Raw genomic sequence first — 13774 nt, forward strand, 5'->3', positions numbered from 1 at the left:
TATTCGAGGAAGATCAAGTGAAGAGAACACTGAATTTGATTATCAAACTGCAAGGAAGGAGAGACAAGTTAACCAAAACTTTGCAACTGACTAGTTCCACTCCTGACTCGGGAGGGTGACTGCATGGGTCCCATAGACTACTTTAGTCTCGTGGACGTCATTAAAATCTATCATATCATATCATATCATTTCAAGAAAACTTATCAGAACTACTTAGATCACTTTGTAATTGTAGATTGAGATTAGTTGTAGCAAAATCATTTCTCCACTCCACTTCAGCTTCTACTACCCTATTTGCTTGAAATAGTGAAATGGCACATGACAAAAGCTTCATTATTGCCATCCTTCCTAGATAATGCATCTGCCATAATGTTTTCCTTACCTTTTTTCTTCCTTGCCTTCTTTGTATGCAATTTCAAAGTCATACTTGAACATCTTCATGACCCATTTATGTTTACTTCCAAAGATAGTCATTGTTAAGTAGGAGATAATTTCCACAGCAAGTCAAATGGTGATACTGCTATCAAGATTTAACTGTGTGATTTTGAGTCAAAATCATTGACCCATGCTTCATGAGTAGTGATTCAACATGAATCCATCTCTCATGAGAATAAATGGAACACTTAGCACTCATTGGATCTAGGTGATGCTCACAGAGGTGAAGCACTGAGACTTCCCGGGAGGTCACCCATCCCAAATAATCTTTGTTCCAAATTAAATTATAGGCTACCATGATCTGTCTTAACTTTGTTTTCCCACGAGATACGACCTTTATTGTTTTACTGCATGGAGAATAGCTAGCATTTCCTTTTCACAAATAGGTTTGAGTTGATTCTTACCCTTTAATTGAAGACTCTCAAAAGCAATGTGCCAACCCTCTTGCATGAGTTTGACTCCAATACCATTATCTGAAGCATCGCATACCACAATGAAATCCTTGATAAAGTTTTGAACTTTGGAGTAGCAAGAGCTTAAGTACTGCACATAGCCTCTTTCAATTTCTCAAATGCTGCATCAGCTAACTTGTTCCATTGAAAAGGATCCTTCTTTAATAGAGTTGTGAGTGGTGCTGCCAGATGACCATAGTTTTCCACTAGTATTCTATAGTATCTAGTCAACCCCAAGGGACCCCTCAATTTCTTAATGGTTTCGAACGAGCCATTCCACTTTAGCCCTGATTTTTACAAGATCCTCCTTTAGTCGTCCATGTGAAACTGTGTCATAAGTACACCGCCTCTTTGAGACCAAAAGCACACTTGGAAGGCTTAGCATAGAGCTGGCGCTCTTGTAGAACTTGTAATATTATATCAACATGATGTAAACGTTTATTCTTGCTAGAAATCAATATGTCATCAAAGAACACTAATATTCCTCAATTTTTTTTAAAGATGGAACTCATCAAACATTGAAATGTAGATGGTGCATTTGAGACCAAAAACTCATAATAACCCTCAGGGGTCCTAAATTGTGTAGTGGAAATATCTTCTTTAATTTGAATTTGGTGATAACCTGATCTAAGATCAAATTTTGTAAAAAACAAAGCTCCATTCAATTCATTGAATAAATTTCTAATGACTAGACTAGGAAACATATCTTTGATATTGTACATATCGAGCACTCTATATTTTGTGCATACATGCCGTGTTTCACTATTCTTACGCACCATTTCCATTGATGAAAAGTAAGCACTCTGGCTATGCCTAATAATTTCTGCTTTTAGCATCTCTTGAACAAATTTTTTAATCTAAATTTTTTGTGTATAGGGGTATTTGTGTGGTTTGATGTTGGGTGGAAATACTTATTGACCCTAGTTGCAGGGCACGATCATGATCCCTCTTAGGAGGAAGTCTCTTTAGGCATCTGCACAAAAACCATTGAGTGATGATCAAATAATTGCTTGTAAATCTGGATGGATAGGAACATTTAATTGCTAAGCTTCCACAGAAAATAGTTGGGCCACAAATTTCTGAGCTCCTCTCTTAACATTTTCATTTGATTAGAGCTTATTATCTGTGCGGATTTTGCACGTAACCCTCTCAGATCCACCGTCCTCCCGTATGATTAAAATCTCATTAATAGTTCTTGGAAGTTCATCTCAATCATTCCCAATGTAGTGAGCCATTGTACTCCAAAAACAATGTTTGCTGTACCTTGTTATAACCCCTCCAATTCTCCAATTCCACAACTTGCAAATGTTTGTGTTTTTTCTTGGTTTTTTGATGTTTTGCAATTTTAATAATTAAGATGAAGTTGTTAAGCAAGAATAATATATAGAAGTTGCAATTTAAATACAATGATTGGCAAAACAATGGCTTCAGTATTACTAAATGTTCAAGACATGATCTAATATGCTTTCCAATATCAATGTTCATACCCGGAAGTAATATAGAGGACTTTGGCAAAATCTGGAAATGATAATCAGCACTCAGGAATCTTAAGACAACAAGTGATCCAACAAATTCCACTGGCTAGACTACTGGGAGAACATGTGGTACTGCTGGATTAAATTCAGAGTAATATTAAATGCCAAATGAGCTCCTATATGTAGCCGCCTAGCAAAGAAAGCCCTTCACTGGACTGTTGCTGCAATTTAATGCTTGTAATCTGGTATAAATGGCATCCAATGATGAATATTTTGGTCTGCAATTAATGCACCTTTGGAAACCTTCAAAACCTAGATGTATTTCTCCAACTGAAGCATAAACAGAACTCTTGTATGAAGTCCTCTAAAGCAACAATTCAGTTGATCACTCGTAATATCAAAACTGCAAAAAACAATGAAGATTGAACAATCTCCAATGCCTTTGTACAGCTGAAACCCTTTTTTCAATCACACAAACTTAAAAGACACCAAATTTGCAAAGACAAATGATCATCAATAATAAGTTTGATTTGCTTTGTGAACCCTTTATAAACTTCTCAAAGTTGGTCAATCCCTTCTAAAGACTTTTTAATCATTTAATATCATTTAAGATAATACCAAATGTGGGCACATGACTTTATTAACATATTTTAATATTTAGCCTCCAGGTAATAACTAATTAATGCACTTTAAAGATCACTTAAATGAATGGTCATGGTTCATTGAATATAAAGTGATTTAACTTAATAAATAATTATTAATTATCACTTTATCATTAATTAAAATAAGATAAATACATAAATAATTATTATTTCTCAATTTTTTCTAAGTCGGCCATTGTGTTCACTGTGCACCCAACTGCCTTACTAAAAATAGAAAGGGTTCCTCTCTATCAACCATTGCCTTACTATAAATTGTTAGTCGTTGAATATCTGATAAACCCAATTGTGTCAGGGATTGACTTTGCAAAAATAGCTTGTTCAAGTGCCTTGCTATAATTAGAAATCTCAAGTTTCTTGAAAAAGTCACTATAAATAGTAAGTGTGCCAAACCAAACCAATGAAGAGCAATCCTGAACACTTTTGACCTCCGTGATGGGATTAAGCCTACTGCATTAAAAGTTAGAACCGTCTAACCATTAGTCCTAGCCTACTAGGGCCAATAAGAGGCTAATCCAATCTTAAACCATATCATCTCAAAAAGGGAACATTACACGCCGATGGAGAACTTACATTGGCCAATCCAAATGGTGCTCTATCATGGAAATTTAAGGCCGGGGCATTTTCTAGAACAACTAACAACATGCCCATCTACAATCAAGTCTTGAAACTCTATAGCTGGGTATATAAACAGTTTACATGAGAAGCCAACTATTTATTGATGAAATTATGATTACTACCTAAGTCAATAAACATTGTTACTCGTTGCTTCTTCAAGAAACCTGCTACCTTGATAGTGCATGACAAAAAATGATGGGTTGCAAACCATGTGATTCCTTATCTGATTCCTTGTCATTGTACCCCCTTTTCTTCTTCACTCGGACCTTCCATATAGAATAATTTAATTTCACTGTATTCATGGCCTTGGTTGTATTTTTCATCACAGTTGAAACTCAACCTCTTTGCTCTCCTCTCCTTTATTTGTTTTGCAGGTGACCTATGGGTTGAGGTAGTGACTATGTATTGTATTTAGAATCCCTTATCATCCATTGGCCAAAAGCTTCTCAATTTGTTTTACCAAAATCATTCCTCGTGATGTAGATTGTGGTTGGTACAAACGCACCTCATATTTTATGTGTTTTTTAAACCTTCTATAAATAATTCCTAGTAAGGTTTTAGGATTCTTACAAGCCCTAGAGGTCTTGTCTTGTGTTTTATGGCTCTTAGTAATTTCCCACAGATCTTAGTAGTCCTACAAGCCATACCCTTCTCATTTCGCATGCTCCATGTGTGTGTTAATCGTTGCCTATGCAAAACATAATGCTCCTTTTATCTTGATATTTTAGATTGATAAGATCTCAAGTCTGGGAATGGGCTTATCGCTTTCCCAAACTTGGTGTTGTCTTTTCTCTTTAACATCTTGATGAAAATGACACAAAATCCAATTATTGTTCCTTATTGATGACCACATTTGTTGTGTTGAGATTGAAAGGGTAGCACATGAATTACATGACATGGGACACATTGGCTTGTTGTACCAATGTTATTGTTTTGGAAGGATGTTTCTTTTTACATTTGCATTAATTATCGTGCCTAAAAGTACACTAAAGTGCTAATATCTTATTCGTAGGGCTTGGGAGTTGATTGATGAAATGTATGGAGCAATGTAGGTTGTTTCATGAATTGGTATTTAGAATCAGCCAATGTTATTCACCACCAAGATCAAAATGAGTAATTTAGGGTGCCTTTGTTTCTCGACAGCTAGCCTCCTTTGAAGAGACTAAAACCCGTGTAAGGAGGCTAACTGTTGAGAAATATTAGCCATTGTAAAATGACTTGTGAAATCACCCAACTCTATTAAAATTTAATCTAGACACTTCTAATTATTTTAACAAATTTTAAATGAGTCATTTTTTAAAAATTAAAAATTATAATTATTTTCCATGTTTACTCGAAGCTTCCAAATTGTAGCTCCTAGATTTCCTAGATTGATGGAAATACACAAAAAAATTACAAAAAAGGTTCAGCATGTTACAAGATTCAAGAATTGGCAGATTAACGGATTTCCGAATGATTGATTGATTAACAGAGGAACAAATGTGTTCCTTATAAAGAATTACAAGGACATTGTTTCTTTTAGAAACAATGTAGACTAAAGATGAAATTATAAACAAAACTGAAGACAGGATAGGAAACATTCCTATTTGGACTGAAGACAAAAGAGACAGGATAGGAAACATTCCTATCTAGACTGAAAGATGGACTACAGACAAGTAGTTGACCATTATAGAAAGTATTTAACTAAGGAGATAATATCTTAATACCCTCTCTTAATGGTCAACGAACGGATGTCGAAACATTCTGAGATAACTGAGACCCTCCCTGGATCTACAGAATGCTGAAATCAAGAAGCTTTGCCAAAAGAGTGCTATGACTTGAAACAAATTGCAATTACAAAACTTCTTTTTTGAGGAAAAAAGGTAAAACCCGAAATCTCACGCAACCTTGCGTATTACAGACAACTTGAAATGATTTTTAAGGAGAAAATCAACAAACCCAAAAAAACAAAAACAAATTCAGAAGGCAAAAAATGCAGCTTTTCCCTGATCAGGAAGCTCGACAACTTGCCCTGTTGGTTGGGAAGCATTTTGCCTTGCTTGGGCAGCCAAACATTTTTGTCACTCGAACTTCATATGGCCAAACTTGTGACAGTAATTACACTATACATTTTGCTTCGTAGAGCCATCCAGGGATTGAGCAGAAGGTTGATGCTAGAAAGGCTGAGAAGACTAATGGTTGCCGACATTCTGTTGAAAGGATTTTGCAGCAAATGCCTGCTCTGAGGAGGCTGTAGAAACACTGTTGCCAAATTGTTGTTCCCAACAATCCTGCTACAGAAGTTTGGTGCATAATTCTAGAAACTTCAGATTAACATTAGTTGACATAATGTTGAGTGTTTCTATGAAGTGCTCATAGGACAATCGTAGACTTTTTAGAGTGATGACTACCATATCCTCTTCCTCCATTTTTTGACCAATAGCTTCGAGCTGATCGTGGATGTCCTTAATCTTTGTCAGATGCTCTTGCAAGAACATATGTTCATCCATCATAATGGAGAACAGTTGATTCTTTAGAAAGAATGCCCAACTCTTGTCAGATGTTTCATGCAACTCCTTTAGATATTTCCAAATTTCTGCAGTTGACTTGCCAGAAGGAATCTGCGGTAGCTAATCATTGATAACAGAGAGCTTAAGAAGCATAACAGCCTCTTGATTGCGATCATCAAACTTGTCCTGTTCTGCTTGGTTAGAGGTCGGACAAGTCTTTGTGCCTAGAACAAGCTCATCCAAATGACGATACTCGAAGATGGTTAACATGCGCTGCTTCTAGTGGTTATAATTGTGGCCATTGAATCGTAGACTGCCCTCCAACATCAGATTAGTCAAAGATGCCATTTCAAAGAATTTAGGTACAAACTTCAAGACTGAAATTCAATAGGCACAGATTTCAAAGCAAATTCCAGAAGACCCAGAACAATCAAACAGTGACCCAGAAGAGAGCTCGAAAAACCCAGAGGGAATCTATTGTCAGTTTTTGGATCTGCTGGCTTGAAAATTGAGGCATGAAAAATGAGGCACCTAGAAAAAACGAACAACCCAATTGAGCTCTCGAAAAACCCACCAAGAATTTGCAATAAAAAAATTTCCCGACCCCAAAAATTAGAGTCTCGAGTAGAAAATATAGTTAGTGGCCATGGAGGTCAAAGTTGTAGGGAAAAAAGTCATTTGCTGGTAAAGAAATATCAAGCTTTCTTCAGGAATGGATATACATGGATGGACGTTGTTGAAGAGGGCAGAACTGATACCAAAGAATGGTGTAATAGGCATGCGTTGGGAGAAAAATGTCTGCAAAATACGATGCTCAATTCAGCAAAAAACGTCACTAAAACAAACTCGCAATTTTTGTTGATGTCTGGTCATGAATAGAGGAGTTGTTATCACCAAAGACTCGTAATGTGTAGCTTAAATCGAGCCCCCATACCAGCATAATACACGAGCAATCATTGGTGTGATTTTAGAAGTTGCGATTTGCAGTGCAGACATTCTCATCGAAAAACCCTAGAATAGTTATAGAGAAAAACGATTTGCAGTGTGATTAGCTATGAATGTCTCACAAAAACGGGAACCCTAGACGAGTTATAGAGAAAAGCTCAGAAATAATTTTGAAAAATTCGAGCAAATAATTTCGAATGAAAATATAGATTTTTCAAAAAAATTTGGAGTATTGGCTTTGATACCATGTTACAAGATTCAAGAATTGGCAGATTAATGGATTTCCGAATGACTGATTGATTAACAGAGGAACAAATGTGTTTCTTATAAAGAATTACAAGGACGTTGTTTCTAAAGGAAATAATGTAGACTGAAGACGAAATTAAAAACAAAACTGAAGACAGGATAGGAAACATTCCTATCTAGACTGAAGGCAAAAGAGACAGGATAGGAAACATTCCTATCTAGATTGAAAGACAGACTACAAACAAGTAGTTGACCATTATAAAAAGTATTTAACTAAGGAGATAATATCTTAATATAGCAATCAAATTATGAAAAATAATTATAGATGTGTCAAAGAGATCAATCACATCATCCCCACAAACAAGCACATACACATTTACAATCCTACCAAATTACGAAAAAGGTTCAGCAATTAGATGTTCAACTTACACATCAATAGGCATATCCATTTTCCTGTTAACAGGCTTCCACAAGTTGATTCATGCAAAGCTACTAGGAGCAGAATATTTTTTGAAGCACCGGAGGACAAATGGATAAAGGTCATTTATGATGGGGCCTTGAAAGGCAATCAAGGGCCATCAGGTGTTGGGTGTGTAGCGAGGGATCTAAAGGGTAACATTATAGCCATAGAGGCATAGAAATTGGAGGATGGGACAAATAATGAGGTAAAAGTCAAGCTGGCCTTAGCAGCAGTAGAAATGGTGGGAAGATTGAAGATAGAGCATTTGCATTTGGAGGGAGACTCACAAGTCATAGTTAATGCCGTTGGGGACGGGAAGTCACGTTTATGGAAAATTGGTAAGATAATAAAATCATTCGGAAAAAAACTAAAAGCCTTTCAGAACTTTAATGTATCCCATATCGAAAGGACAATTGCAGTGGAAGATTCCATTTCGAAGTTGGTAGTGGACAAAGCAAATCAGTCAAGGGGCGATGCAGTGGGTAAAACTCTTGGAGACGAACACCATAGAGGATAAACCCCAAGAAAAGTGGCAGCCTGGGGTGGATGGCAGTAACATCTTCGGAGGAGAATACCAAAGGAGGTCTAACCCTCAGAGATGACATGGTGGATATAAATCTCGTATGTGGACAACAATAGTGATCAAGCCCTGAGAAAGTAATAGCAAGGGAAGGTAGACATGGTGGATCCAACCCCCGGATACAATTACCATAAAGAACTATAAACCCCAAAGAAAAGGCAGTTTGAGAGGAAGTAAAGCGGGGTAATACACCTGGAGGTGGATGTCAAGGATAGTAATGTTGGGGAACCAAGGTAGACATCGTCATTACCTAGTGACATACACCAAGGATGACAATGCATATGATATGACAAGGAGCAAAGGTGGTAGGACGGAGCGACAACACATCACACATGTGAAGGATAGGAAATATATTGGCGAGAAACATGAAAATAAGATTAGGGAAACAGGGCATGGGGAGCTCCACTATTTGTAACTTTATAGGAAGGCAAGGAGAAGAAAAGGGAGGATAAAAGATCCAAAGGCAAACAACAAAGGTAACCTTTGGGGAAGATGCACCCAAAGAGGAACAAACTTGGTGGATCCTTGGCGATGGGCACATTTGACGAGTGTCTGTACACCAGTAAATAGATGATAGGGATAAAACCATTGATGACAAACAGTAAAGATGACAAAGCACATGACAAGACAAGTAGTAAATGCTGGAGTAAATACTGAGGGACATTGAGACATGTCACCACACATGTGAATTATGGGGAGTGAATTGGTTGCCTGCCCGAGGAAGAATTTTTTGTGTACAAATGGCATGTGGATGGCTTCATTTCCCACTGCATTTAGTTGGAACATAGAAGAAGGCCAAGGGTGGTCTGAAATCATGGAAGCCAATGTTAGTCTGTGATCACCCAAGAAACAAATGTTATTCTGAAAGAGGTTTACAGAATGACCAACATATTTTCACAATGGATGACTCATGATTCCTTGTCATGGTGCAGGGGCTGTTGGGCTATGATTTTCTGCTAGTGGATTATAGATTGAGAACCAACACAGACATCTCATCACTCTGATGTGCTTGGGGGCTGGAGTTTAGTCCAAAGTCAGTGGTGTGCCGAGTGGTAACGAGGTGTATCAAAGCTGAGTAGAGGGAGGACTAGAGAACTTTTTACAAATAGAAAAGCCAGAGAGAGGTTTCTGTACTATAGTGAGAGACTGGAGATGGGTTCTAGGATACACACAAGATTTGCATCCCTTTATCCTTTACAAGGCTAGGTCCAACCACCAGGCCAGATGGGCATGCCCAGTGCACGGCAGCCAATGCGTGAATACAGAGAGGTCTGAGAAAAAGTCATAACATCAAGACAGTGTGAGCAGAGTTTGATGGCGCTGAATCAACTTTCAATCTCGAGGACTATTGGAGTGATATATCCTTCCAAATAGAATCACTGCCCTGATTTAGTTCGCTACCTTTAATTAACATTATCCCAATCTATGCTGACCCTATGTAGCATCAGATATACATTTATTCATTGTGTTCTTTAAGTGGTCCGATTGGAGTTTTTGGTCTTGATGCTAATCACTTCTTTTAATCAACTGATGCCTGCTTAAACTCTGATTCGTTAAGACATGCATCCCTTGGAGAATTGTTGTCCATAATCTGCTGCTTCTCTTTGGCATATTCTTTGCTGAGATGATTTTAAGGCTTCAATCTGAGCCTATATATGAGGGGCATGACATGGCCATCTCTGGGATGGTCCTATAATGCAGGGGATTTCCCTGGGGAGTTTCATCTGAGCAGGGGATGCTGCACAATCCCATTTAAGTTCTGTAAATTATCTTTTTATAAATGTTTGCAAATTTCTAGATCCTCATTACTATTTTGTGTAAAACAGCCAAAACAAAAACATAGAAGAAGATGATTTAATAAATAAGAGTGACATTACTGCACAGTGTCCACTGTCAGGCCCCTGATGCCTATTATGCACCTACTCCTATATTTTTTACTCTATACTCATCATTCAGTTTTAATTCGGTTGTTATATGTTTTTTTTAAAAAAAAATTGAATCTTGAATTTCAACTGGATTCAAGAATCAAAAGTTGTCAGTAAAATCCATATTGTAGCTGACGGGTAGAGTTGTATCCGAAAGGGCACGTGATGGTTGAGTCACCCCTTCGGGAAAGTATATGTACATCATCCGAATGGACTATTGGATCATCATTGTATTCGTTGTAATTGGAATTGCATATTGCTTATGTGAATTAAGTCTTCGTTCTGTGTTACATTCTAATATCTTAATGTGATAAACATCCGTTTACTCTGTACGGTAAACATTCGGCACTGTTGCTGGGGAATGAACCGGGGAACCAATTCCTGCTTGTTGTGTGCTGATTGGGTAATCATTAATTTATATTTGTATAAAATATATTATTTAATAATTATGAATTTGAATTTATTGCTATTTACTTGCTGTCTCCAAAATTTCAGAATAATTTGCCATCATAATTCAGAATCAGTAAATGCAATTGATCTCATGGATTGTGGAAATCTTCTAGCTCATAATTTGCCATCCTCAAACCTGTTTTTGTGTCCCTGTGCGGAAATTATGTGGAACATTGCTTGTATCTCATTAAATATTTTAATGCACACATTAGTTATGCTAGATTTGTTCATGTAAATTATATTAGTTGAGTCTATTTCTCGAAAGATGGCTTACTTGGAATGATTTCTGTTTGAAGTTACAATGATCGTTGATGACAAATGGATTTGCAAGGACCAAGACATTTTAGAGTTTCTGGAGATGTCTGTTGTTTTTACATGGTTCTATAACATTAGATTAAATTGGTGTGATTTGAATCACACAGTTGTACATGCAGTTGGAACTTTTCATGTAGACTGTGTCTTGTTTAATATGGAATAGTTTCCACTCACTTTTTTTTTTTGTCAGTATATTTGCAGAGCTGTGTGCATCAGCAAAGTCAGAGAATCCTCAATCTATTGTGGAGACATTCTTAAATCTTCATGCAGAGTTGCGACAAGCTTGTTTTGTTGTAGATTCCTTGGCTAAAACTAGGAGTTTTGAGCGATGTTCAGAAGATGAAGCGATCGATAGAAATTTATTGAACGAAGCTTTGAATATTTCGTCAGAAAAAAGGATTAGAGCAACATCATGGGTTCAAGCAGCTTTAGCCACAGATTTATCATCATTTACTCTTCTTAATAAGCAGACATCAAGCCTAACACCAAGAATGACACAAGGAAAGCAATTTAGTGAAGAAACAGCTCTCAACAACAAACCATTAGTTCTGCTTGAAACTCCTTCACTACCCTCAACACAAAAAAGCCAGAATTTATTATTGCAGTACCCACCCTCAAAAAAGATGACAAACCCATCTCCACAGTCTCTTCCTAGCAAAGGAATGGGCAATGTATCTCAAAATTCAAGCGAAAAAAGACGCTACATTGAAAATGGGGAGACTAAGCTTCCTTCAAAGTCATCAGGCATTGCATCGCGGAGGATCTCAAATGGAGTTGTTGCTCAGGCTACTTCCGCAAGAAGTATGTTGAAAAATGTTTCAGAATCTCCAAGAGAACCACCTGTTATTGAATGGGTGAAAGGAAATGGTCTAGATGAAGCTGCAGATCTAGCAAGACATCTACAGAGTGAATCACAGACCTGGTTCTTGAGATTCATGGAAGGGTACTTAGATGATGGTTCTCAATTCACTCGTAGTACCGAAAATGGAAATGACAGTGCTGGAGCAAGAATAGGTGCACAAACAGATAATAACCAAATTGCAGCCATGCTGTCTCAGATAAAGAGAGTCAACGATTGGTTGGATGAAATCAATCCTGAAAAGGTTCTCAATTCCGATGATGGTGAAGTAACTGCAGACACTGAACTAGCTGATACCTTGGTGAGGCTGAGAAGGAAAATATATGAGTTCCTCCTTCAGCATGTAGAATCTGCTGCAATGGCACTTGGTAACCAGTTTGTCACTGTTCAAAGTACAGAATCAAAGGTGAGCAGTAAGAGCTAGTAGGCCTCATGGGAAATATTAAAGTTTTGTGAGATATAACTTCCCAAGTAATTGTGTACATTATATAAACATGGAGTGAGAATTCATGCATTTCATTGGATTAGTATCTGGTGAACTAACCCAGTGTCACAAATTTTACTGTGACCAATAAGCAAATTGTTAGAACATATTGTCAAGCCATCATGACTGTATTCTGTGGACATTATTTGTGTTATGGAGCATTGTATGATAGAGTCTGGAGATTTAAGCCTTAAGAAATCAGAGGTAAAAATGCTGAGGCATTCCTTGATACTGAGGCTGCATCATTTTTCCAACTAAGAAAGCTCATGGTTATGTGAGCACACATCACATGGTAGGTGCAAAAAGAAATAACTACCAATGACATTCATTTATTTGAATGATTAGAAAGCAGCGCCTCGCTCTGTAAATGAGCTTATTTGATTGCTTTTTCTCTTTATTTTAATGATTCTCAACAGGGATTTAATGTCTGAGATTCTGTATGTACTCCAGCAGATAAACCATTAAATCTATGTAAATCCACTTGTTAACACCTTCCATTGTATTCCTCTGTTTAAGTCTTTGCATAGGCAAGGTTTATATCCAATTTTTTTTTGCAAAATGTAGCTTGTATTAATCATCTGGTTCTGTTTCATTTGATAGTGGGCTCATGAATGCTAGTTCTATCACACTTTTATTAAAACTGAAACAGGAGTGTTTGCTTTCTGGGGTATACTTTCTTGCTAGACAGAAAAGATCATTATCGTTTCCAGTGAGGGATTCATATGAGAATAACATCCATAATAACATTTTATGGCACATAGCTGCCAATCTGCTTTGCTCTATAGAAGCAGAAAAAAATTAAGAGTGTTCTGGATGGACATCTAGAGCATACGGAAAAATGTAATTAAATCCTAGCAAGTATTTTAATAATTTTCTTTAGGAAGAGTACCACAAACTTTGTATGTTTTTTTTAACAATGATTTTACAACAGTACTTTGACGTCAACCGCTAGGTGCATATTTGGGTATATTAAGTATGCGCTTTTGTAATAAATGAATTATATAGTGTTAATCTCTCATTGGAACTGACTGTTTGACAATGGGGCTTGGTCTCATGGGTGCATCTGAAATGCATACAAATAGGCTTTTATAAGTACCCTTCTCTGATTTTAGCCATTAAAAACTCTGCTAATTTGTTAACTTTTCAACAATATGTATATTCTGTAACTTTAAAAGACCAGCAAAGAGACGGAAATGAAACAGAAACACAAAATTAAAAGAACACAATTTTGTATTGGTTCGGCCATGGCCTATGTCCACTTTCAAGCAGCGAATCAATCTATTATTCAATTATCCAATTACCCAATAAATAGACTGCACAGAGGCATTTATACAACTCGCTCTGCAAGTACAAAGAGAGGAGGGAAAACAAACAGTCATGTG

General features: G+C 37.0%; 1 protein-coding gene across 2 annotated transcripts in view; it reads left to right on the plus strand.

Moving 5' to 3' along the window:
- Positions 1-12884, plus strand: part of LOC149550680 (GPI-anchored adhesin-like protein, putative (DUF936)) — a 38267-nt gene extending 25383 nt beyond the window's left edge. For both annotated transcript variants that reach the window (XM_089786241.1, XM_089786242.1), the window contains one exon: positions 11240-12884. In XM_089786241.1, the coding sequence (XP_089642367.1) occupies positions 11240-12332 (1093 nt within the window). In that variant the 3' untranslated portion in view covers positions 12333-12884. The remainder of the gene's footprint in view (positions 1-11239) is intronic.
- Positions 12885-13774: the final 890 nt, after the last annotated feature.

Source organism: Cupressus sempervirens, chromosome 6 (assembly GCF_028749045.1).
Source record: "Cupressus sempervirens isolate cs-2001-9-10 chromosome 6, ASM2874904v1, whole genome shotgun sequence".
Taxonomy (NCBI): domain Eukaryota; kingdom Viridiplantae; phylum Streptophyta; class Pinopsida; order Cupressales; family Cupressaceae; genus Cupressus; species Cupressus sempervirens.